Raw genomic sequence first — 25,741 nt, 5'->3', positions numbered from 1 at the left:
GAGAGAGAGAGAGAGAGAGAGGTTAGTATAGTGGTTCCCAACCGTGGGGTCGGGGCCCCGTGTGGGGTCCCCTGAGCTAATCTGTACTAATCTTATCAAACAAGTTAGTAACAAAAAAAAAAAAGATATGTTTCAATATGTCTCCACATGGCCCATCTTCCCCATAGGCCTACATTAACCTGCAATCACTACAGTTCTAAAAATGTCAAACGTTTTCGTTTATATATTGGTGGTTTTTAGCCTTATCTCGAGTGAGTTTACCCACCTTTTTTTACCACTACATCACTGATATTAATACAGAATCGTAAGTAATATTATATATATATATTTTTTTTTTTTAAAGGAAAATCTTTGCACAGACTTTAATGACAGATAAGGGTTGATAGATATAACTGTGTGTGAGAGACATGGAAGAGACCTGGGCAATGCAGTATTAGAGAACGAACCTATTCCTGTCAGTCAAAATTACCTGTTTTTGATTAAGGTTTTGCTTTGCGCTATCCGATGTCGTGACTTTCTATTTTACCTTTGATTTCATCATTCTTAATGTGAAACTTTTACTTGTCACTGTGATATAATTTCTGTATTTATTTATTTGCAAGTGAATATAGGCTACATATTATTTTCGAATGCAACATTTTTCTGCCAGTAATTTAAAAAACTATATATATATTTCTTAAGCATTTATACTAGCCTGGTGAATTCCAGTCTGTTTGTGCTAACATACCAAACAACATGTCAGGCTAGTTTTACATTTACATTTTAGTCATTTAGCAGACGCTCTTATCCAGAACGACTTACAGGAGCAATTAGGGTTAAGTGCCTTGCTCAAGGGCACATCGACAGACTTTTCACCTAGTCGGCTCGGGGATTAGAACCAGTGACCTTTCGGTTACTGGCACAACGCTCTTAACCACTAAGCTACCTGCCGCCTGGGTGGCGTAAAGACCCTTTACTGGAGCTGCTACTGTGGAAACAGGTGGCTTAGTGGGTAAGAGCGTTGTGCCAGTAAACGAAAGGTCGCTGGTTCTAATCCCCGAGCCGACTAGGTGAAAAATCTGTCAATGTGCCCTTGAGCAAGGCACTTAACCCTAATTGCTCCTGTAAGTCGCTCTGGATAAGAGCGTCTGCTAAAACGTAAAACTAGCCTGACATGTTGTTTGGTATGTTAGCACAAACAGACTGGAATTCACCAGGCTAGTATAAATGCTTAAGAAATATTGCCAGAAATGAGTGCATACATTATTTTTTATTACTTTCCCAATAACTGTTGACTGAAAAGCCGTCTGATTTGGTTAATTAGTTGCTGTTGATTTATATTTGGTGTTTGTTTGTTTGTTTATCTCAGAAATAAATGTCTCTAAGACGCTGGAATTCATTGCAGTTGTTGATGTGGGTTGATTCATTTCGCAATCTCTAAGGAACGGGATTCATTCTGATTACCGGTTGTCGACAATGCAGCTTTTAAAGACGTCCTCCAGTGATTTTCGAACTTTTCCTGTTGAAAAGTCATATCCCAGCTATAAATACAGTAAAATACACTAAAGGGTAAAAAAACAAACATGTTTTGACCAAAATTTTGTTTTTTAGACACAACTGTAAACTTTAAGGAGTAGGGGATTCAAAGAGGCAAGGCCCACCCCCCACTTGTGCTATGTCATGATATACCTGGACCACCTATTGAGATGTGCCTTTGTTAAGTAAATCAGGTGTTAATTGAAGTGAAAATGAGACTGGAGTGCCATGTTCCCACGTTTGTAGAAATCTCGTTCACAGTAAACACTGCAAATGTCGGCTCAATCAGCTTGAATCCCGGTCAAAGTTTACAAGTCTGTGTAAAATATTTATCTGTGCTGTTAAATTTTTACTCATGTCATTTTTGGGTCATCATTTTCACACAAAATGACGCTCACATAGGGTTCGATTCAGACCTGAGTTATGCGCACGTAAATGGAACCTTTCTCTCTATGTGTATTCTGACCTTGAATTTAGGCATGTTTCAGCAAGCTATTCTTTCAGGGTGGAGATCACTGAAATTGAGGTGTGTCTACAGATACCACAGTATTCCAGTGGAGGCTGCTGAGGGGAGAACGGCTCATAACACCTGGACACATTTACATTACATTTACGTCATTTAGCAGACGCTCTTATCCAGAGCGACTTACAATTGGTGCATTCACCCTATAGCCAGTGGGGTGGGGTAAGGGGGGGGGGGGGGGGGGGGGGGTTAGAAGGATTACTGTATCCTATCCCAGGTGTTCCTTAAAGAGGTGGGGTTTCAAATGTCTCCGGAAGGTGGTGAGTGACTCCGCTGTCCTGGCGTCGTGAGGGACCTTGTTCCACCAATGGGGACACCATGTATTTGATACCATTCCACAGATTCATACACGTTCAGTGTGTAAATAAGACAGCCAGGTGTTCTGAGGACAGCAATTAGTAATTTACATGAAGAAGAAAAAAAAAAACTGCTACAGCATTGTCCAATTTTGTCCCAATTAATAAAGACATTAGAAACGTAGAAATACAACCGCAATAGGTAGGCTACATGTAGCCCTTGATCATGACTCTCAGTTCCATGACATTACACATAAGAGTCACTGGACGAAGGTGTCTTCTGTATTGTTTTTTTTATTCTTCATGTAAATTACTAATTGCTGTCCTCAGAACACCTGGCTGTCTTATTTACACACTGAACGTGTATGAATCTGTGGAATGGTATCAAATACATGGTGTCCCCATTGGTGGAACAAGCTCCCTCACGACGCCAGGACAGCGGAGTCACTCACCACCTTCCGGAGACATTTGAAACCCCACCTCTTGGACTCGGTTACATGAACCTTTCGATTAACGTTTCCTAGCAGCTGGATATTCGTTTTTATTCAAAATAAGAAAGACATGCTAAACTTTGGGAATATCGATTCGATTTTCTCTCTACAGCCCATTATTGTCAACATACCAGTGTCAACATTGTATTTTTTTATTGTTGGTAGCCTATATACATTTGTTGTTTTTATTTGTTTTCGTAAATTACTAATTTAATTGTCTTGTTGTTACAATAGAAGTGGCCATTGATTTAAAATGCAATATCTTTGAACGAGTTCTCCACGTTGCAACGTTTTGAAAAGCGGGATTACCGTACACAAGTGACGTCATCGCCTGTGCTGCTGGCAGAACAGCAGTAACCTTTCTCTCCAGACCGTGAAGGCTCCGGTAGAAAGACTGACAACCGTAGCCACTCGCTCATTCACGCTTTCCTGCTGCGAGAACTCCTTTTTACTCGGTTGTCTCGTCTGAGTGGTTAGAATAAACTCGGGGCTACCTTGACCGTGAGAAGGTACAACATGGCAATGAAATTGGCTTACTGGGATATTCGAGGGGTAAGGAATCATATTATTCCTTGTTTTGCTGCACTCAGTTGCACAGTTTGTATGAACAGCGTTTTTCCATTCGTTTGTGTGCCGGTCGCGGTAGGTTAGGGTAGGGTACTCTGTTTCCAATATTCGGCGTGATTTCAAGCTGTTAATAATAATTGGATACAATTATTGTAATGCAGTGCACATGTCTAATTGTTTGAATCGAGTAATTGCTATTGTGTTACATTTTCAAAGACTCAAATAGAAATATGTGTTATGTAACTATGAATTGCCGACTTGCATCTGATGAGAACAAACACGTGTTTTCTTTGTTAAATTCTCAAGGGGCTTGCCTGATTGGGGAAAAAAAGTGATGTCAGTGTACCTGAAATTTGTTCAAACGTAATCTCCACGTGTCAGTGTATCAGATTGTCAATATGAAATATTTTGGATTCAGTTCTCTCACGCACACACCTGCTATTTAAATTGTCATAGTATAGTCACGCTGTCTTCATCCATGCTCTGACACCCTCTTGCAGTATGAACACTTTGATTTGTGGCATATTTTCTTTCTAATAGCTTGCTCAGCCCATTCGCCTGCTCCTGGAGTACACTGACACTAAATATGAGGAAGAGTTCTACACTTGCGGAGAAGGTAAAGTAATTTGTTGAATTCCTAAAGGGAGGAATATAAAGTTGAGAACATTAGTTGAGTTAAGTTCTAGCTTTGTCTTCCTGTCTCCTGCAGCCCCAAACTATGACAAAAGTTGCTGGTTTGATGAGAAGCACAAACTGGGAATGGACTTCCCAAACGTAAGTAGCCTACATGTTATATGCTGAACAACGACTCGCACAAAACACACACCTCGATACAAACGGCACCGACCGAGAGGGCTGCCTCGCTTCTAGGCCTTAGGAAACTTTGCAGTTTTTTTTTTAAATGTATTATTTCTTACATTGTTAGCTCAGAATCTTAAGTGTTATTACATACAGCCGGTTAAGAACTATTTGATATCAGAGTGGCGTCAACTTACAAACACTACGACCAGGAATACAACTTTCCCGAAGCGGATCCTTTGTCCGCACCACCCAGGGCGTTGGAACTGATTCCAGAGGCCGACCCAAAACAGCACCGACGGAGGAGAGGCAGCCTTTGTCCGCACCACCCAGGGCGTTGGAACTGATTCCAGAGGCCGACCCAAAACAGCACCGACGGAGGAGAGGCAGCCTTTGTCCGCACCACCCAGGGCGTTGGAACTGATTCCAGAGGCCGACCCAAAACAGCACCGACGGAGGAGAGGCAGCCTTTGTCCGCACCACCCAGGGCGTTGGAACTGATTCCAGAGGCCGACCCAAAACAGCACCGACGGAGGAGAGGCAGCCTTTGTCCGCACCACCCAGGGCGTTGGAACTGATTCCAGAGGCCGACCCAAAACAGCGCCGACGGAGGAGAGGCAGCCTTTGTCCGCACCACCCAGGGCGTTGGAACTGATTCCAGAGGCCGACCCAAAACAGCACCGACGGAGGAGAGGCAGCCTTTGTCCGCACCACCCAGGGCGTTGGAACTGATTCCAGAGGCCGACCCAAAACAGCACCGACGGAGGAGAGGCAGCCTTTGTCCGCACCACCCAGGGCGTTGGAACTGATTCCAGAGGCCGACCCAAAACAGCACCGACGGAGGAGAGGCAGCCTTTGTCCGCACCACCCAGGGCGTTGGAACTGATTCCAGAGGCCGACCCAAAACAGCACCGACGGAGGAGAGGCAGCCTTTGTCCGCACCACCCAGGGCGTTGGAACTGATTCCAGAGGCCGACCCAAAACAGCGCCGACGGAGGAGAGGCAGCCGGAGCGGTCTCCTAGTCGGACTTGGGCGGTGTGTGCGCCTCCTATTGCTTCCGAGTATATTACTCGCTAATGTCCAGTCCCTGGACAACAAAGTGGACGAGATCAGGGTTGCTTTCCCAGAGAGACATCAGGGATTGTAACATCCTCTGTTTCACGGAAACATGGCTCTCTCGGCATGTACTCTCCCCGTCCATACAGCCATCTGGGTTCTCAGTACATCGCGTCGACAGGAATAAGCATCTCTCAGGGAAGAAGGGTGAGGGGTTTGTTTCATGATTAACGACTCATGGTGTAATGTTGTGGAAAAGAACTACCATACTTTATTACTAATAAGGTCTTACAGAGTTTTTGTTGCACCAAGAAATGACTTTATTAAAGTTTCCAACAAAGCCGATACTCGTCTGCAGAGGAGCACCCATTCTTAAGGTCCCCCTCCATCTTATATAGTCCTCTTCAGTTTTCCCGCTCTTTTATTGCTCCGCCCACTTCCTTTGTCCCTGAGGACGGCTGAACTATTACTCCAACCAATCACCCGCTCCCCTGTACCTCACCCCCTCAAGCTGTAATCAATCAAGGAGTTACCAAGGAGACAAAGGTCTAGCCCAAACTCTATTCAACCCTGGCGCCGCTCCCTTCACTGTGTTTGAAGAGAGAGACAAAAGGCAGCCATGGATTCAAGTAAGAGAAAGCACCTTAACCCTAAGGCAGTTTTCCTCTCTACTCCCCCACACACACAGTGAAATGCACCAATAAAATTCCTAGCCCAGTAACAAACAATTCTAACTCAATGTTCGTGATTAACCCAGTTCTTATCTTCTAATTTATTAAAGAATATACATCAGTAATTGTAACAACATACAGGAACTCAAGTCATTTTGTTCACCTGACCTAGAATTCCTCACAATCAAATGCGTACCGTATTATCTCCCAAGAGAATTCTCTTCGGTTATTGTTACGGCCATGTATATCCCCCCTCAAGCCGATACCACGACGGCCCTCAAGGAACTTCACTGGACTTTATGCAAACCATATATCCTGAGGCTGCATTTATTGTAGATGGGGATTTTAACAAAGCAAATTTGAGAAAAAGGCTACCTAAATTCTATCAGCATATTGACTGTAGCACTCGTGCTGGATAAACACTGGATCACTGCTACACTCATTTCCGCTATGCATACAAGGCCCTCCCCCGACCTCCTTTCGGCAAATCTGACCACGACTCCATTTTGCTCCTCCCTTCCTTTAGGCAGAAACTCAAACAGGAAGCACTCATGCTAAGGACTATTCAACGCTGGTCTGACCAATCGGAATACACGCTTCAAGATTGTTTTGATCACGCGGACTGGGATATGTTTCGGGTAGCCTCTGAGAATAATAGACATATACACTGATTCAGTGAGTGGGTTTATAAGGAAGTGTATAGGAGATGTCGTACCCACTGTGACTATTAAAACCTACCCTAACCAGAAACCGAGGATAGATGGCAGCATTCGCAAAAAACTGAAAGCACAAACCACCGCATTTAACCATGGCAAGTTGCCTCCGCAAGGCAATCAAACAGGCAAAACGTCAATATCGAGACACAGTGGAGTCGCAATTCAACGGCTCCAACACGAGATGTATGTGGCAGGGTTTACAGGCAATCACGGACTACAATAGGAAAACCAGCCACGTCGCGGACACCGACGTCTTGCTGCCAGACAAGCTAAACAAGTTCTTTGCCCGCTTTGAGGATAACACAGTGCCACCGACACAGCCAGCTACCAAGGACTGTGGGCTCTCCTTCTCCGTGGCCGACGTGAGTGAGACATTTAAACATGTTAACCCTCGCAAGGCTGCCGGCCCAGACGACATTCCTAGCCGCGTCCTCAGAGCATGCGCAGACCAGCTGGCTGGTGTGTTTACGGACATATTCAATCTCTCCCTATCCCAGTCTGCTGTTCCCACATGCTTCAAGATGGCCACCATTGTTCCTGTACCCAAGAATGCAAAGGTAACTGAACTAAATGACTATCGCCCCGTAGCACTCACTTCTGTCATCATGAAGTGCTTTTAGAGACTAGTCAAGGATCAGATCACCTCCACCTTACCGGTCACCCTAGACCCACTTCAATTTGCTTACCGCCCCAATAGATCCACAGACGATGCAATCGCCATCACACTGACACTGCCCTATCCCATCTGGACAAGAGGAATACCTATGTAAGAATGCTGTTCATTGACTATAGCTCAGCCTTCAACACCATAGTACACTCCAAGCTCATCATTAAGCTTGAGGCCCTGGGTCTGAACCCCGCCCTGTGCAACTGGGTCCTGGACTTCCTGACGGGCCGCCCCCCGGGTGGTGAAGGTAGGAAACAACATCTCCACTTCACTGATCCTCAACACTGGGGCACCACAAGGGTGCGTGCTCAGCCCCCTCCTGTCCTCCCTGGCGCATCAGCATCTCTTTAACCTCAGGAACCCACAAACCTTTACAGATGTACAATTGAGAGCATCCTGTCGAGCTATATCAATGCCTGGTACGGCAACTGCAGGGCTCTCCAGAGGATGGTGCGGTCTGCACAACGCATCACCGGGGGCAAACTACCTGCCCTCCAGGACACCTACAGCACCCGATGTCACCAGAAGGCCAAAAAGATAATCAAAGACAACTACCACCCGCGCCACTGCCTGTTCACCCCGCTATCATCCAGAAGGCGAGGTCAGTACAGGTGCATCAAAGCTGGGACGGATAGACTGAAAAACAGCTTCTATCTCAAGGCCATCAGACTGTTAAACAGCCATCACTAGCACAGTGGCGCTGCTGCCTACATACAGACTTGAAAATCACTGGCCACTTTTAATAAATGGAACACTAGTCACTTTAATAATGTTTACATATCTTGCATTACCCATCTCATATGTATATACTGTATTCCATACTATCTGTGTTGCATCTTAGCCTATGCCGCTCTGACAAGACATTGCTCATCCATATATTCTTATTCCATTCCTTTTACTTAGATTTGTGTGTATTGTATATTTGTTGTGGAACTGTTTTAGATATTACTGCACTGTCGGAACTAGAAGCACAAGCATTTGGCTACACTTGCTATAACCTCTGCTAACCATGTGACCGATACATTTGATTTGATTTGATTTGCTGCCACCACCATACCCCCTGTGACTGTTGCTTTGTTTTCCTCCTAGCTTCCCTATCTGGAGGATGGAGACCGGAAGATAGTCCAGAGCAATGCCATCATGAGATACATCGCACGCAAGCACAACCTCGGTACTGTCCGTCAGTTTATCAAATCGGGCAATTCAGGGTGGCGTGTATAGAGGGCTATGACACAGCACTTTACACACACAGCTAGCCATGTGACTAGACCACAGAGTCGCCGTATCTCTATTCTGTATTAGTTTTAGATGTTCTAATGTCTTCTCTTGTGGGATTGTAGGTGGGGAGAGTGAAGACGAGAAGGTTCGTGTGGACGTTCTTGAGAATCAGGCGATGGACTTCCGGAACGGCTTTGTGATGATGTGCTACACAGACTTTGTAAGTCACAACCACAACACGTTACACAGACTGGCGTCTTGAATGTCATTCCAAAGACTCACTTGATAGTCGGCGACGATACAGTTTGTAAGTCACAGCCTTGGACATTGACCTTTCACCTCACTTCATCATTATGGACTTTTAGTTTGTACTGACCATTGCCCTTAAAAAAAAAAAAAAGATATAGCATTCCAAAGACTCCTACAATACTGACACTACCAATGTAACAGAGTTAAAGATGCAATCCGGGATCTTAAGCGCTTACAAATTCGTAACATTGTAAGAAATACATTTTTATGCAGGACGTAACATACAGTGGGGAGAACAAGTATTTGATACACTGCCGATTTTGCAGGTTTTCCTACTTACAAAGCATGTAGAGGTCTGTCATTTTTATCATAGGTACACTTCAACTGTGAGAGACGGAATCTAAAACAAAAATCCAGAAAATCACATTGTATGATTTTTAAGTAATTAATTTGCTTTTTATTGCATGACATAAGTATTTGATACATCAGAAAAGCAGAACTTAATATTTGGTACAGAAACCTTTCTTTGCAATTACAGAGATCATACGTTTCCTGTAGGTCTTGACAGGGTTTGCACAAACTACAGCAGGGATTTTGGCTCACTCCTCCATACAGACCTTCTTCAGATCCTTCAGGTTTCGGGGCTGTCGCTGGGCAATACGGACATTCAGCTCCCTCCAAAGATTTTCTATTGGGTTCACGTCTGGAGACTGGCTAGACCACTCCAGGACCTTGAGATGCTTCTTACGGAGCCACTCCTTAGTTGCCCTGGCTGTGTGTTTCGGGTCGTTGTCATGCTGGAAGACCCAGCCACGACCCATCTTCAATGCTCTTACTGAGGGAAGGAGGTTGTTGGCCAAGATCTCGCGATACATGGCCCCTTCCATCCTCCCCTCAATACGGTGCAGTCGTCCTGTCCCCTTTGCAGAAAAGCATCCCCAAAGAATGATGTTTCCACCTCCATGCTTCACGGTTGGGATGGTGTTCTTGGGGTTGTACTCATCCTTCTTCTTCCTCCAAACGCGGCGAGTGGAGTTTAGACCAAAAAGCTCTATTTTTGTCTCATCAGACCACATGACCTTCTCCCATTCCTCCTCTGGATCATCCAGATGGTCATTGGCAAACTTCAGACGGGCCTGGACATGCGCTGGCTTGAGCAGGGGGACCTTGCGTGCGCTGCAGGATTTTAATCCATGACGGCGTAGTGTGTTACTAATGGTTTTCTTTGAGACTGTGGTCTCAGCTCTCTTCAGGTCATTGACCAGGTCCTGCCGTGTAGTTCTGGGCTGATCCCTCACCTTCCTCATGATCATTGATGCCCCACGAGGTGAGATATTGCATGGAGCCCCAGACCGAGGGTGATTGACCGTCATCTTGAACTTCTTCCATTTTCTAATAATTGCGCCAATAGTTGTTGCCTTCTCACCAAGCTGTTTGCCTATTGTCCTGTAGCCCATCCCAGCCTTGTGCAGGTCTACAATTTTAACCCTGATGTCCTTACGCAGCGCTCTGGTCTTGGCCATTGTGGAGAGGTTGGAGTCTGTTTGAGTGTGTGGACAGGTGACTTTTATACAGGTAACGAGTTCAAACAGGTGCAGTTAATACAGGTAATGAGTGGAGAACATGAGGGCTTCTTAAAGAAAAACTAACATGTCTGTGAGAGCTGGAATTCTTACTGGTTGGTAGGTGATCAAATACTTATGTCATGCAATAAAATGCAAATTAATTACTTAAAAATCATACAATGTGATTTTCTGGATTTTTGTTTTAGATTCCGTCTCTCACAGTTGAAGTGTACCTATGATAAAAAATTACAGACCTCTACATGCTTTGTAAGTAGGAAAACCTGCAAAATCGGCAGTGTATCAAATACTTGTTCTCCCCACTGTATCGTATGGAATGGATGATGTGGTGCACAATTTTCGGGGACTCGTTTTGGCTCGTGAGCACTACTTTTGAAATTATACAAAAGCTCTGGAGCATCACTAAGAAGATGCCATAAGATCACGCCACAGCTAGCTTGAAATGTCGCTGATGGAGCTATCTGCTTTAATGGTGGTTACATTGTCAAGGAGGGCAGTAGGGCTGCACGATATGGGCAAAACATTTAGTTGTGATTCAATTTTTGACCAAATTTTTGCTATTTGACTTGTGATATACATGTAACTACCAAAATAAAGGAAACCCCAACAGGGTCTTAACAGGGCGTTGGGCCACCACGAGCCAGAACAGCATCATGCATTTATTTTCAATAAACATAGGCTACTAAATAGTTTACATGTTAACAATCTAAGCCAACCCCCACAGTTGCAGACGCGTCGGTTTTGTTGTTAAACAACCAAACCTGTCTATGGATCTCTTGTGCTATGGATATTGCCGTTTCGATGTAAATTCTATTAATTGTGCCCCCTAGAGGGCAGACACGTGTGTTGTGAGCAGAGGATTACTAGTTCCAGCCCTGTACGGGGACAGTGGAGGAAGATGTACCGTTAGCAGCACACCAACGTCCGTTTTTACCCAAGTATAAGTTCTCAAACCTTAGTTGATGGGCGCCTTACCTTCTGTACCAATGGGACATCCTGATTTGTGGTTAGGGCGATCTGGGTTTGCAGCCCGCTATAGGGACCTCGTGCTAGTGCTACTCAACCGATTTTCATAACAGTACAATACCTTCCTATGTTCTAGTTTTTCATTCCCAAGACTCATCTGATACTGAGTGACCCTGGATCGTCTGGAGTATAACTCTTCTCCCTTTGTTCTCCCTCAGGACAAGATGAAGCCAGGCTACACGGAGAGACTGCCCGGAACACTGAAGCAGTTCTCAGAGTTCCTAGGAACCAGGAAGTGGTTTGCTGGTGACAAGGTATGATACACTTCTATTGGCTAGTCACTGCACTGTTAACGAGACGCTAACGCACCAATGGTGCCAGCCAGGAGAGAACACGCTCACATTCTCTCTGGAGAATAAAATCGTTGCTCTGTTGCTCCCCCTCAACCAGATCACCTTTGTGGACTTCATCATGTATGAGCTTTTGGACCAACATATAATGTTTGACGCCAAGTGCCTGGACGACTTCAAGAACCTACAGGAACTTGTGGACCGCTTCGAGGTCAGCATTATCATTTTGTATACTGGGGATTATTAGAACTCCTGCTGTCTTTATTAACGACCTGTAACTGAAGGGTCCCCTTCAATTTGAAGGATAAAAAAAAAAAAAAAGATCTACGCAGAATGAATTCTCAGAATAAGATGATACCCGCCGCCTCAAACTTTTGTTGACTCCACTGACTGAAGCTGTAGTGTCTTTCTCAACAGGCTCTGGAGAAGATTGCAGCCTACATGAAGTCAAGCCGCTTCATGAAGACTCCTGTCAATAACAAGATGGCCAAGTGGGGCAACAGGAAAGAGTAAAGAGGCTAATGACTAGAAAACATAATAGCACATCAATCATATTATTAGATATAGAAGAAAGACTAGCTACTCTTAAGGTTGAGTTTACACAGGCAGTCCAATTCTGATCTCTGATCCCACTTAGTGGCAAAATGTCAGAATTGGGCTGCCTGTGTAAATCTGCCTCCATGCCAATACTCAACCAATCTTTGGGATAAGTAATGTTAGGTATTTTGAATGGCTAAAAGCACTTACTGTCCAGAATTGTGATTTTGTTTTGTACCTTTTTAGAAACAGAAAACCGTAAATGTTTGAAGTGCTTTATAATTGCAACCTTGTGTTAATAAACCTGTTTTCATTAAATGGCAGTCTTATCACCTCCAGTGAGGAAGCAGTGAATCACTTTATTTTCGGGATGTTACTCGACTATGAAAATGACTAAAGAAGTAGAAAATTATATTTTGTTTTAATGATAAGAGTACAATACATTCATGTTCAAAAGGAAACTATTGCTTATCTGATTGGACAGTGTATGAATGTTGAGGACACTTTGAAGCTTGTCAATTTGTCCCTTGATTCTTGGGATGTGGCTATTCAGAATTGCTGAAAATAAACTGTACAATCCAACATGGGCTCACAAGTATTAAGTAAAATTAACAAAGTAAGTACATATCTATTTGGCTACTCATTGTTTTGCTTAGTCACCACACCATTCTATGGGATGTACTGACGTCTATAAATGGACAAATGAAATGTTTAGTAGTTATTCTTCTCCCTCGGGCTCTTTGGTTATTTCTAACGACCGTTATAAGGGCCGTAGTCGTTGGATTCACTGGCAAGCTGCAGACGACAAGAGGGAAAAGGAAAGGGTTGTCATTTATCTCCACCTCACAGACTGCATTTCATTAATCTTGGGAGTTGTCTAGTAGAATTGACCCGGAATGCACCCAAACCCTTAGATAGATATAACTTCAGCTTGCTCGATCAGTGTCATATTTCTGTGTGCGTGTGTATGCTACTCTCACTCACGGCTATGGAGGACTTGATAGCCTGCAGCTGAAAGAACACTCTTCCTCCCTCCTCTGGACACACCGTCCTCATCTCATCTCTGGACATCCCCAGGAGTAGAGCACCGTTCAGCACGGCCAGGCTACGAACAGTTCTAGTGTGACAACACAGAGCCGTTATAAAGCCTTCGTAAACAAATCGAACGTCTCAACCTCGGTCATCCATAGCAGTGAAACTTTGTTTAGCAGTGTTCCTCCACCTCCGGTCTGTAGACGTGTTCTAGTCCGTATCATGCCCCTGCTCCCTGAGACTAGTTTGACAGTGTTAATGTAAAGAGAAAACACCATATCTTGCTTCTCCCTCAGTAGCTTGTCGGTCTGTGGTTAAAAAAAAAAAATGGTGTGCATGTGATGTCTTACATTTTGGAGAAGGACTTGTACTCCAGCCATGCTTTCACGTCTGCAGGGCTGGAGTGCATGTTGAGTGCTGGAGGGGAGCGCACCTCCTGGCCCTCATCCCAGGGTTCCCCTCCATCCAGTGGCTCCAGAACATTCTTGGCAACATGACCCTCCTCACCACGTTCATTACGGACTCTCCACCACTGCCCTGACTTGTCCACTACCTAGAAGAAGAAAAAAAAAAAAAACATACACTGAGTGTACAAAACATTAGGAACACAGATGACAGACTAACCAGGTGAACGCTATGATCCCTTATTGATGTCACTTGGTTTGGCGGATGCCAGGAGAATGCATGGTGCTAACTGTAAAGTTTGGTGGCACTGTATGGGGCTGTTTTTCATGGTTCGGGCTAGTTCCAGTGTGCAAAGCTGTCATCAAGGCAATAGGGTGGCTACCAAACTTCAAGGCTTTTGGTTACTACATGATTCTATATGTGTTATTTCATAGTTTTGATGTCTTCACTATTATTCCACAATGTAAAAAATAGTAAAAATAAAGAAAAACCTCGGAATGAGTAGGTGTTCTAAAACTTTTGACTGGTACTGTATATTTTTAATATATATATTTTCCTTCTTCATTATTTTCCCCTAACCCCACCACCCCTCCCCTAACTGTAGTAAACTAATGGACAATAATACTTAGGCTCCCACTTCCAGCTTATACATACTATATACATTTCATGGACAATATATTTTACATTAGTTATCTCATTATTTTTAGTCCCACCCTTCAGCTCCCCTCAACCCCTCCCATTTATCTCTGAAGACCATCCAGTTTTGAATTCTAGCTGCCATATTTTTTTCCCACTGTGCTGTGATGTTTCACAAAAGTTCTGAACCTTTCTATTCTCATAGTTTCTACAGATTGTAAATGAAAGATAAACACCTTTGCTAAGACTATTATTAAATTATTGATCGAATGACTATGACATCAAATCACCCAGCAGTGCTATTTGATGTCACTTGTTAAATCCACTTCAAATCAGTGTAGATGAAGGGGAGGAGACAGGTTAAAGAAGGATTTTTAAGCCTTGACACAATTGAGACATGGATTGTGTATGTGTGCCATTCAGAGGGTGAATGGGCAAGACAAAATATTTAAGTGCCTTTACATTTACATTACATTTTAGTCATTTAGCAGACACTCTTATCCAGAGCGACTTACAGTTAGTGATTTATTTTTATTTTTATACTTGCCCCCCGTGGGAATCAAACCCACAACCCTGGCATTGCAAACGCCATGCTCTATCAACTGAGCTACATCCCTGCCGGCCATTCCCTCCCCTACCCTGGACGACGCTGGGCCAATTGTGCGCCGCCCATGAGTCTCCCGGTCGCGGCCGGCTGCGACAGAGCCTGGATTCGAACCAGGATCTCTAGTGGCACAGTTAGCACTGCGGGTATGGTAGTAGGTGCCAGGCGCACCGGTTTGAGTGTGTCAAGAACTGCAACGCTGCTGGGTTTTTCACGCTCGACAGTTTCCCGTGTATAAACACACCAAACATGACTATAATGCAAGCTCTCCTATAAACAACTAAAAATTTATTTGACACTAATCTCAGCACCCAGAACCTAATCTTACAGTCTGTCAACAAGATACTTGTTTCATTGACATATTTTTTTTTAAATATTGAAAACCACTTTTAAATCTATTTTGTTGTTTTGATTCTGGTTTGGATTGGACATTTAGATCCCCGGGACCACCCATACGTAAAAATGTATGCACGCATGACTAAGTCGCTTTGGATAAAAGCGTCTGCTAAATGGCATATTATTATTATTATTATTATTATTTACTACTATGATTGTTGATGTCCATTCACCTGGACTACCTCTCCCTTCATAATGTTCAGCTCCTGGTGGTTCAACCCAAACCCCAACCCACCTGGACCACCTCTCCCTTCATAATGTTCAGCTCCTGGTGGTTCAACCCAAACCCCAACCCTAACCCACCTGGACCACCTCTCCCTTCATAATGTTCAGCTCCTGGTGGTTCAACCCAAACCCCAACCCTAACCCACCTGGACCACCTCTCCCTTCATAATGCTCAGCTCCTGGTGGTTCAACCCAAACCCCAACCCTAACCCACTTGGACCACCTCTCCCTTCATAATGTTCAGCTCCTGGTGGTTTAACCCAAACCCCAACCCTAACCCACCTGGACCACCTCTCCCTTCATAATGCTCAGCTCCTGGTGGTTCAACCCAAACCCCAACCCTAACCCACCTGGACTACCTCTCCCTTCATAATGTTCAGCTCCTGGTGGTTCAACCCAAACCCCAACCCACCTGGACCACCTCTCCCTTCATAATGCTCAGCTCCTGGTGGTTCCACCCAAACCCCAACCCACCTGGACCACCTCTCCCTTCATAATGTTCAGCTCCTGGTGGTTCAACCCAAACCCCAACCCACCTGGACCACCTCTCCCTTCATAATGTTCAGCTCCTGGTGGTTCAACCCCAACCCCAACCCTAACCCACCTGGACCACCTCTCCCTTCATAATGTTCAGCTCCTGGTGGTTCAACCCAAACCCCAACCCTAACCCACCTGGACCACCTCTCCCTTCATAATGCTTAGCTCCTGGTGGTTCCTGGCCACGAAGTCATAGATCACACGCATCCTCACTGGGGCCGGCTCACTGGGGTGGGAAAGGAGATTAACAATGTTATAGCAATGTAGTAACTATGTAATATCAATGCAAAGGAGACGGAGCAACACAATGTAGTAACTATGTAATAGCAATAGAATAGCTATATAATTACAATGTTATAGCAATGAAAAGGGCCTCTAAGAAAATGTGATACAGTACAATGATTTTTACACACTATGGAATTACTGAGGATATCATTGGCGACCCGTCATTCAGGGCAGGTGAGCCACACCTGTTTAGCTAAAAAAAAAAAAAAAAATCCCCTTATGCCACAGTTTGTACATCTCAATTGTCAGTAGGAATCACATTTGTTTAAGCAAGTCAGCCATATCAGCTATGTTTTTTTTTTAAGGCAGTAAATGAGGCTGAATTGACTGTTTCGCTGCCAGACAAGGCTCCGCTGATAGCCAGATGTAGCAGTGGTAAGGTGTTGGGACAGCTTTATGTAGGCCCCGACAGTTTGTGGGAACCGTTTGTCACCGTTTTAGTGCAATTAATGTATTGTTTAGTGCTGTGTTGTGTAGTTTGCCCCACCAAGATGTACATGCTAAAATCGCCACTGGAGGATATCATCAAACAGTATAGCTGTTTTTAGTGATGCTCTAGCTTACTGTGAAGGTGGTGGAGAATTCCACTGCGAGTTCATCATGGGCTGTGAAGGTGGTGGAAAATTCATCATGGGCTGTGAAGGTGGTGGAGAATTCCATTGCGAGTTCATCATGGGCTGTGAAGATGGTGGAGAATTCATCATGGGCTGTGAACGTGGTGGAGAATTCCACTGCGAGTTCATCATGGGCTGTGAAGGTGGTGGAGAATTCATCATGGGCTGTGAAGGTGGTGGAGAATTCCATTGCGAGTTCATCATGGGCTGTGAAGGTGGTGGAGAATTCCACTGCGAGTTCATCATGGGCTGTGAAGGTGGTGGAGAATTCATCATGGGCTGTGATGAAGGTCACGAAAAGAAAGAAATGAGAAATCTATATTGCAACAATAAGATACAGTTTAAAGGATGTTGGATGGACTTGGACTCTTCTGTCCCAGTCAGTCTTACCTCCTCAGGTCGCTGTATGTAATGGCTGTTGCTCCTGCCCTGAGAGGACAGAGGGATTACAGTAAGATAATGATATATAGGTGATATATACCATAGCCAGGCCCTTACACCACGTACTCCTTCTAAGATTAGCACAAGTGGCCCCCAATCTATCTTGGCACGCCGACCTTCTCACAAGTGGCCCCCAATCTATCTTGGCACGCCGACCTTCTCACAAGTGGCCCCCAATCTATCTTGGCACGCCGACCTTCTCACAAGTGGCCCCCAATCTATCTTGGCACACCAACCTTCTCACAAGTGGCCCCCAATCTATCTTGGCACGCCGACCTTCTCACAAGTGGCCCCCAATCTATCTTGGCACGCCGACCTTCTGTCACCCATCCGTGACATCACTAACACATGGCGTATATTATACAGTATTGGTTAATGTCGTTGATCTCATATAGAGAGGGCAAGGGCACGCCATGTGTTAGTGATGTCACTGGTGGGTGACAGAAGGTCGGCGTGCCAAGATAGATTGGGGGGCCACTTGTGAGAAGGTCGGCGTGCCAAGATAGATTGGGGGGCCACTTGTGCTAATCTTAGAAGGAATACGTGGTGTAAGGGCCTGGCTATGGTGCCACACGATACCATGTAGGGGGATCCTATTGTAGGAGATGAGTGACACTCAATAATGGTTGGCAACTGTGGGATGGAAGTAGCTCGGGAAGCATTATATAAACTGAGAGATTCTTCTATGCAAGTCATTCGGATGACAAGAGGCTAAGCCCGTACCGCCTGTCATATGAAATCCAGTACTGCAACAATTAAATAACTATGAATCAACTCTCCATCTAAGTGTTTAAATATTCTCTTACATCCTGAAGTACGAGATCAAAGAGAAACTCCTCATAACATTGGGCGAGCCCTCAAATTCAATGCTTTTTTTCTCTTCCCATTCATCCCCTCTAATCAGGGAGGGATTTAGACCTGAGACACCAGGTGGGTGCAATTAATGATCAGGTAGAACAGACAACCAGCAGTACTCCGGATCTTCAGGGTAAGATTTGGATATCCCTGAGATACTGTATAACAAATGCTTCTTAAGGCTGAATCCTGATTTCAGAAAACCGCACATAACTTTGAATTTTGTAGAAATCATGATTAATGTCATGGGCAGATTGGAGCAAAAATGTGATACATTTAACTGTAGTTCGAATTAGGATTCAGGCCTTTCACTGCTTTAACAAAATATTGAAATGCATATGGCATATCTTTAGAATTTGTTAATTGTTTATTGTTTTGTTTTTTTTACCTCATCAGGCATCTGTTGCATCATTTCCTCTCTGGGGGGGAAGTGCTGGCTGTTGCTCCTGCTCAGGCCCTGATTGGCTGCCGGTGGCACAGGCATGGGCAGCTGCCAACCATCATAGAATTCTGGGTGGTAGGGTGGGATCATGTGACCATCTGGCCATTTGGACCTTGGTAAAACAAACACACAGGAAACCAATGAACACCTCCTACTGAAAACCAATCACAACGCTGGCTAGTTGCTGAACCTGCAAACCAGGCTGGCTCAATCAAACTTCTAAGTAATTGATAGAAAACAAATACTATTTGAACCCAGGTCTGGTTAAATGCTGTACCTTACAAGTAAACCAACCCAGATATCTGTTACTATAGGAACCAAATTGTTTATTTGGCATGCTGCTAGTTGTTAGACATTATAGATGCGTATCTTTTGACCTTTGCTCAAGTCATAGCCGCTAATTGAGCCAGTCACCCACTCAACAACCAAGTCATATTTTTAACTCCATTGATGCAGAAGGTTATGAAAATCTCTTATGACTTGTTAATGACCCTGGGACTGTAGCACCTTTCCCTCTCCAAGAAAACAGAGGGTTGAGCGATACAGATAGGTACAGGATTGGCCAAATCTCCCCGGGAAAATCCAGAAGTTTAAGCCCCAAGAAAGCCTTAGGTCTGAATAGAGGTAATTAGGGAAGAGTTAAGGGATGTCTGGGGCAGCTGACCTGGAGATGTTCCAATTGTCCCCCAGGGCCCTCCTCAAGCTGGTTCTGCTAGTTAGTTAGCGGTAGTCAGAGGGGGGGATGGGGTAGTCAGAGGGGGATAGGGGTAGTCAGAGGGGGGGATAGGGGTAGTCAGAGGGGGGTGGGGGTAGTCAGAGGGGGGTGGGGGTAGTCAGAGGGGGATAGGGGTAGTCAGAGGGGGATGGGGGTAGTCAGAGGGGGATAGGGGTAGTCAGAGGGGGGGATAGGGGTAGTCAGAGGGGGGGTGGGGTAGTCAGAGGGGGATAGGGGTAGTCAGAGGGGGATAGGGGTAGTCAGAGGGGGATAGGGGTAGTCAGAGGGGGGGATAGGGGTAGTCAGAGGGGGGTGGGGTAGTCAGAGGGGGATAGGGGTAGTCAGAAGGAAGATAGGGGTAGTCAGAGGGGGGGATAGGGGTAGTCAGAGGGGGGATAGGGGTAGTCAGAGGGGGGGATAGGGGTAGTCAGAGGGGGGGATAGGGGTAGTCAGAGGGGGATAGGGGTAGTCAGAGGGGGATAGGGGTAGTCAGAGGGGGATAGGGGTAGTCAGAGGGGGATGGGGTAGTTAAGGGGGAGATAGGGGTAGTCAGGGGGGGCGGGGTAGTGGGGGGGGGGGGGGGGGTAGTCAGAGGGGGGGATAGGGGACACTGGAAGTTGTAATAGGGGGTTTAAAGGCCTCTGACCTGGGGAGGTTCCAGCTGTCTCCAAGGGCCCTCCACAGCCGGTCTTCCTCTGGGGTGACCACCTGGCTGAGCAGGGTGAGGGCTGGCTCTGTTAGCAGGGGGGTCAGGACTGAGGGGGGCAGGTCTGGCGGGCAGTGGGCCACCAACTGGATAGAGAACAGAGATAACGACAGGACGGAGAGATGGGCTTAATCTGGGTCTGGGAAACCAGAACTGTCCTTCTCTAATGGTTTCATGGATGCTTGAATCAGACCTCTCTATCCAGTCATTTAGAAACAGTGTGATGTCTCTGAGAGAAGTAGCACAGACCGACAGAAATACATTAAAATCCTGATAGTTGCTTAGAAGACACTCGCCTTATCCAGAGTAGAGAAGAGAAAATGGACAAAGTCAGGAGCGCTGGGGTTCTGGATCTCTCCATTCAGCTTTCCCTTTAACAGAAAAGGACCAATGACGACAGAGCGGATTCCAGCACAAGAACCAATGACGCGTACATTCCAACGAACACAGAAAGATAAGCAAAGTCCAGCAATACTGTGTCACAACCAGCGCTGGGCTGGGATGGGCTTATGGTAAGCACTACAGACACTGTCCCCTGAGGCAAACCCAGGAAAATAAACTCCTATAGTAATGCAACAGTATGCTGTATTTACAGGTCATGTGGAAAAACCCATTATTTAAGTGACAATTGATTAATGATATGGAATGATAGGAATGATTCGGAAATAATCGTATGGTTTTGGACAGACAGACAATAATCGTATGGTTTTGGATAGACAGACAATAATCGTATGGTTTTGGATAGACAGACAATAATCGTATGGTTTTGGACAGACAGACAATAATCGTATGGTTTTGGATAGTTACAGACAATAATCGTATGGTTTTGGATAGATATAGACAATAATCGTATGGTTTTGGATAGATATAGACAATAATCGTATGGTTTTGGATAGATATAGACAATAATCGTATGGTTTTGGATAGATATAGACAATAATCGTATGGTTTTGGATAGACAGACAATAATCGTATGGTTTTGGATAGACAGACAATAATCGTATGGTTTTGGATAGATATAGACAATAATCGTATGGTTTTGGATAGACAGACAATAATCGTATGGTTTTGGATAGACAGACAATAATCGTATGGTTTTGGATAGACAGACAATAATCGTATGGTTTTGGACAGACAGACAATAATCGTATGGTTTTGGATAGACAGACAATAATCGTATGGTTTTGGACAGACAGACAATAATCGTATGGTTTTGGATAGACAGACAATAATCGTATGGTTTTGGATAGACAGACAATAATCGTATGGTTTTGGATAGTTACAGACAATCAACATACCAGAAGGTTGAATCCATACTTAATTTTCTGGAGACAGGCGACAAACTCCTCCCAATGTGGCGAGTTGTCAGCTACAGGAAAGAGCAAAGTGTCAAAGGGTTATTTTCCTGTATGAAACCCTTGATTTAGGATCAGGTTTTCCATTAGGAACATTGTAAATCAGATGGCAGGGTCAGAGGTGACCTGGTCCTGGATCGGGGCCCCGTTGTATACAAGGGTCAGAGGTGACCTGGTCCTGGATCGGGGCCCCGTTGTATATATTTCTGTTATCAGATTGTCAGTCCTGTCCCTAGTGTTTCCCACACTGTTTGTAGAAGATCACCATTTTGCTTTGGGCTGTTCTTCTTCATCTTCATCTTCATCTTCTTCTTCTTCTTCTTGTCTTCATTAGGAACGGCACCTGATACTTTCCCCATGAACAACTCCACGTCATTCAGCACATGGTTTAACACTTCCTACACAAACAAATAATGGAAGAAGGAATTATTCTAAAGCGCCTCGGATGACTGAGAAACATACTTTTAAATGTTCCCTGAAAAATGAGTAGCCGGGAATCCAAACTGAATTAATAAAACAATTTAATTACAGAAATGATGCGTTATGTATACCTAATTACAGAAATGTGATGAATGCCTTATGAATCACCATGTCACACTTATAGACGCTTATAGATGTGCACAAGGAGGCGTTACTAATGCTTATGTAGATGGCCGTATGGTAAATGGTTGCCGAATATTTATTTAACTTCACTGAAAGTGAAATCGACCAATATTCACTTCAAATTCCAGGCTACAAAATCTGGGGATATTGTCTGAAATACAACTGCTGTATGTTGGGGAACAGATAGCCTGGTTAAACCAGATGGAACAATGCATTTAAGTCTGGTATAACCAGGCTAGGGAACAGATGTATTACTGACCATACTCATCTGTGCCAGTGTATTGAGGTTGGGGGTGGGGGTGAGGTTGGGGGTGGGGGTGAGGCTGGGGCTGGGGGTGAGGCTGGGGCTGGGGGTGAGGTTGGGGGTGGGGGTGAGGCTGGGGATGGGGGTGAGGCTGGGGCTGGGGGTGAGGTTGGGGGTGGGGGTGAGGTTGGGGGTGAGGCTGGGGGTGAGGCTGGGGGTGAGGTTGGGGGTGAGGCTGGGGCTGGGGGTGAGGCTGGGGCTGGGGGTGAGGCTGGGGGTGAGGTTGGGGGTGGGGGTGAGGTTGGGGGTGGGGGTGAGGCTGGGGGTGAGGTTGAGATTGGGGGTGAGGCTGGGGCTTGGGGTGAGGCTGGGGGTGGGGGTGAGGCTGGGGTTGGAGGTGAGGGTTGAGGTTTGGGGTGAGGCTGGGGCTTGGGGTGAGGCTGGGGGTGAGGCTGGGGGTGAGGCTGGGGTTGAGGTTGGGGGTGGGGTTGAGGCTGGGGGTGAGGTTTGGGGTGAGGTTGGGGTTGGGGGTGAGGGTTGGGGGTGAGGCTGGGGCTTGGGGTGAGGCTGGGTGTGAGGTTGGGGTTGAGGCTGGGGGTGAGGCTGGGGGGTTATGGTTAGGGTGTGTGTTGTGTAACAAACGTATTACTGACCACACTCCTCTCTGTGTCAGTGTATTGAGGTTGGGGCTGGGGGGGCGCTTGGTCTCTAGCTCCATACTGCTGCGACCCTCTATACACTTCCAGCGGCTGCTGTTGTGGGCTGTAGACCGGAGGGGGAGGGAAGCTCTCTGGAAACACACAGATAAATACAGATCTCAAAACTTCTCAAAACTCATTGGAGGAGAAGGTCCGAAGGGAGGAGCCTCTCCTTTAATGCCCTATGAGAGTGAATCAAGGACAGGAGGAATCAAGGACAGGAGGAATCAAGGACAGGAGGAATCAAGGACAGGAGGAATCAAGGACAGGAGGAACCAAGGACAGGAGGAATCAAGGACAGGAGGAATCAAGGACAGGAGGAACCAAGGACAGGAGGAATCAAGGACAGGAGGAACCAAGGACAGGAGGAACCAAGGACAGGAGGAATCAAGGATTGGAGGAACCAAGGACAGGAGGAATCAAGGATAGGAGGAACCAAGGACAGGAGGAATCAAAGATTTGATGCCTTGTACACTTTTCAGATAGAGCTAAAGACTGACCATGCGCCCTGCCGTTCCTGTTGCCATACAGAGGAGGAGGATCAACGGGCCGGAAGCCTTTCCCATTCGCCTGTTGACCAATGACGTTCTCCAGATTACTTCTGAGAAAGAGAGAGGTTCAGGAGGTGTGTGTGTGTGTGTGTGTGTGTGTGTGTGTGTGTGTGTGTGTGTGTGTGTGTGTGTGTATGTGTGTGCTGATACCTGATGTCGTACCGGTCTCTGCGAGGTTCAGGAGGAGGAGCATTAGCATTGTGTTGGACAGCCTTGTCCAGGTCTTCTCTGATGGCTTCTGCCTGGAGGAACAGACAGAACAATCTCCTATTTCTACAGGTTAGTCTCATTAAGACACTGCTAGGGGACACCAGGTGGAGTGTTAGCATTGTGTTGGACAGCCCTGTCCAGGTCTCTGATGGGTTCTGCCTAGAGGAACAGACAGAACCATTCTGGCTCAGGACACCTCATACACTACATCCCTACATCCAGGGCTGGAAGTGGGGTAGAGGAGGAAGTCATGGGAGCACAGTTCCCAACGTGAAATCATTTTTGCCATGTATAAAGTGCATTATAAGCTGGGTTCCTGGTATTGTCACAATGGTGAATTCCCAGAGTGACTTTTTTTTCTCATTCCAGCCCTGACTAAATCTATCCAAGATATTCTCCTTCAAAAAAAAATTCAAAAAATACTATATCCACTCGTTCACTGATGTTTCCCAGAGTCAGACTGTGAATTTACACACTTCACATCTTTCCCCTGAAAAGGCCTTATCGGCATTGGTTGATGTTACGGTGAAATCTGTAACTTGTCCATGTACACTGATGTTAGGGCGGTGAAATCTTTCTCACTCACCCCGACCTCCTCACACTGGAGCATGAAGACCTGAGGGATGCGTCTGTTGCGTTGCTGGACCATAATGATGAGCAGGGAGTTGTAGGCACAGCTGTCCAACACTGCCTTGGTCTGAACTACACATCCCAGAGGAACAGACTCCAGCTCTGCCTGTAGAGAGAACAGAGGGGTAGGGAGAGGGTGAGCAGGGAGTTGTAGGCACAGCTGTTCAACACAGCCTTGGTCTGAACTACACATCCCAGAGGCACAGACTCCAGCTCTGCCTACAAAGAGAACATAGAGACACAGCATTAGATTGCCTGGACACAGATGAGGTCAAGCTAATACAAGTTATACAATACCCAATACCACTTTGTTTAATTTGCATCATTAATATGGTATTCCAAACCCACCCCCTATATCACACATTCACACACATGAATGACTGACTGAACTTTGATCTCCACAGGATAAATAGAGTGTCACCAGCATTCGACACGGTCAGGGACGACACAGACGCCACAGACAGTAATGTCTGTTATTGACAATGCATCTATTACAGTTCCTTGGTCTCCATATACAAACAATAGATACATGTTGATACGTTGTTTGGAGACAGGTGACAGTTAGCTACCTTGGTCTCCATGTCGATGAGATGGAGGCATCCTCCCTGGACCTCCAGGATCATCTCCTGTCCCCAGACCCGGCCCTGAGCCTCCAGCCTCTGCAGCCTGGCCACACAGTCATCCAGAGTACGCACCTCTTGGCCGTCCAACGCACGTGTAAACAGGTGCTAGAATGGAATAGAATAGAATGTGAACAGGTGCTAGAATGGAATAGAATAGAATGTGAACAGGTGCTAGAATGGAATGGAATAGAATGTGTTACAGGTGCTGTTAAGCAGAGTTATAGGGAGACATGACTCCTATTCTACATGGACGGAAAATCAGACCAGATCCACACAATATATTTCAATCTGTCAATCAATCATAATTGACCTTACCTCCACCGTGTACTGGAAGTTGTCCGGTTGTTTGTTCATTGTTTCTGAATACTCTTTCCTTTGCACTGAAAGATTAAATTGAACCATTAGGCCTAGTGCTTGGTGAAATATTGATTTGAATCATTAGGCGTAGTGCTTAGTGAAAAATTGATTTGAATCATTAGGCTTAGTGCTTATTGAAAGATTAAATTGAACCATTAGGCCTAGTGTTTGGTGAAATATTGATTTGAATCATTAGGCTTAGTGCTTATTGAAATATTGATTTGAATCATTAGGCCTAGTGCTTACTAAAATGATTCCCGCGTTGGGTAAACATGATTGAGGTGAACTGTGAACTCACTGTATATGGATTTGGCACTGGGCCTGGACAAACTGGACCTCTGAGAGGGAGGAACCTCCTGAGGGAACCCTCTAC

The 25,741-nt window shown here is 45.5% G+C and overlaps 3 protein-coding genes across 4 annotated transcripts in view; 2 read left to right on the top strand and 1 right to left on the bottom strand.

Annotated features, from left to right (window-relative positions):
• LOC311149472 (uncharacterized protein) overlaps nt 1-25,741 on the top strand; it is a gene marked incomplete at both ends in the record, with an annotated part of 790,865 nt that overhangs the window by 571,125 nt on the left and 193,999 nt on the right. The gene's annotated exons all lie outside the window — the stretch shown is intronic.
• Nucleotides 2,687-12,786, top strand: LOC311149853 (glutathione S-transferase Mu 3-like). Of its 2 annotated transcripts, XR_014615058.1 has the most exons (9): nt 2,767-3,377; nt 3,933-4,008; nt 4,102-4,166; nt 8,391-8,472; nt 8,642-8,739; nt 11,536-11,631; nt 11,768-11,878; nt 12,085-12,245; nt 12,319-12,542. XR_014615058.1 is itself a non-coding variant. In XM_084187094.1 (8 exons), the coding sequence occupies exons 1-8, from the start codon at nt 3,342-3,344 to the stop codon at nt 12,178-12,180; spliced, it is 660 nt and encodes a 219-aa protein (XP_084043220.1). In that variant the 5' UTR covers nt 2,687-3,341; the 3' UTR covers nt 12,181-12,786. The 2 variants fall into 2 exon arrangements, 1 of the variants encoding a protein (XP_084043220.1); XM_084187094.1 differs by having other exon boundaries at nt 2,687-3,377; nt 12,085-12,786.
• On the bottom strand, nt 12,544-25,736 carry LOC311149439 (epidermal growth factor receptor kinase substrate 8-like protein 3; the record flags this gene model as incomplete). Its single annotated transcript, XM_084186641.1, has 17 exons — nt 12,544-12,999; nt 13,189-13,321; nt 13,587-13,789; nt 16,175-16,261; nt 17,329-17,367; nt 18,623-18,788; nt 20,038-20,183; nt 20,394-20,468; nt 21,396-21,466; nt 21,718-21,850; nt 22,953-23,089; nt 23,498-23,598; nt 23,699-23,790; nt 24,345-24,494; nt 24,958-25,116; nt 25,327-25,391; nt 25,667-25,736. Coding segments are annotated over 17 exons (1,872 nt in total), but the record flags the coding sequence as incomplete, so codon positions are not given.

Source organism: Coregonus lavaretus (genome assembly GCF_964263955.1).
Source record: "Coregonus lavaretus genome assembly, chromosome: 22".
In the NCBI taxonomy this organism is placed as follows: Eukaryota; Metazoa; Chordata; class Actinopteri; order Salmoniformes; family Salmonidae; genus Coregonus; species Coregonus lavaretus.
The sequence above is the reverse complement of the archived record's forward strand: the minus strand, read 5'-3'. Positions and strand labels throughout refer to the sequence as shown.

Bases quoted from the DNA above. Each gene is read 5' to 3' on its own strand.
- LOC311149853 (XM_084187094.1), top strand. From the start codon at position 3,342: ATGGCAATGAAATTGGCTTACTGGGATATTCGAGGG. The intron at 4,009-4,101 runs GTAAAGTAATTT...TGTCTCCTGCAG, and splicing joins GTTCTACACTTGCGGAGAAG to CCCCAAACTATGACAAAAGT. The intron at 11,879-12,084 runs GTCAGCATTATC...CTTTCTCAACAG, and splicing joins AACTTGTGGACCGCTTCGAG to GCTCTGGAGAAGATTGCAGC.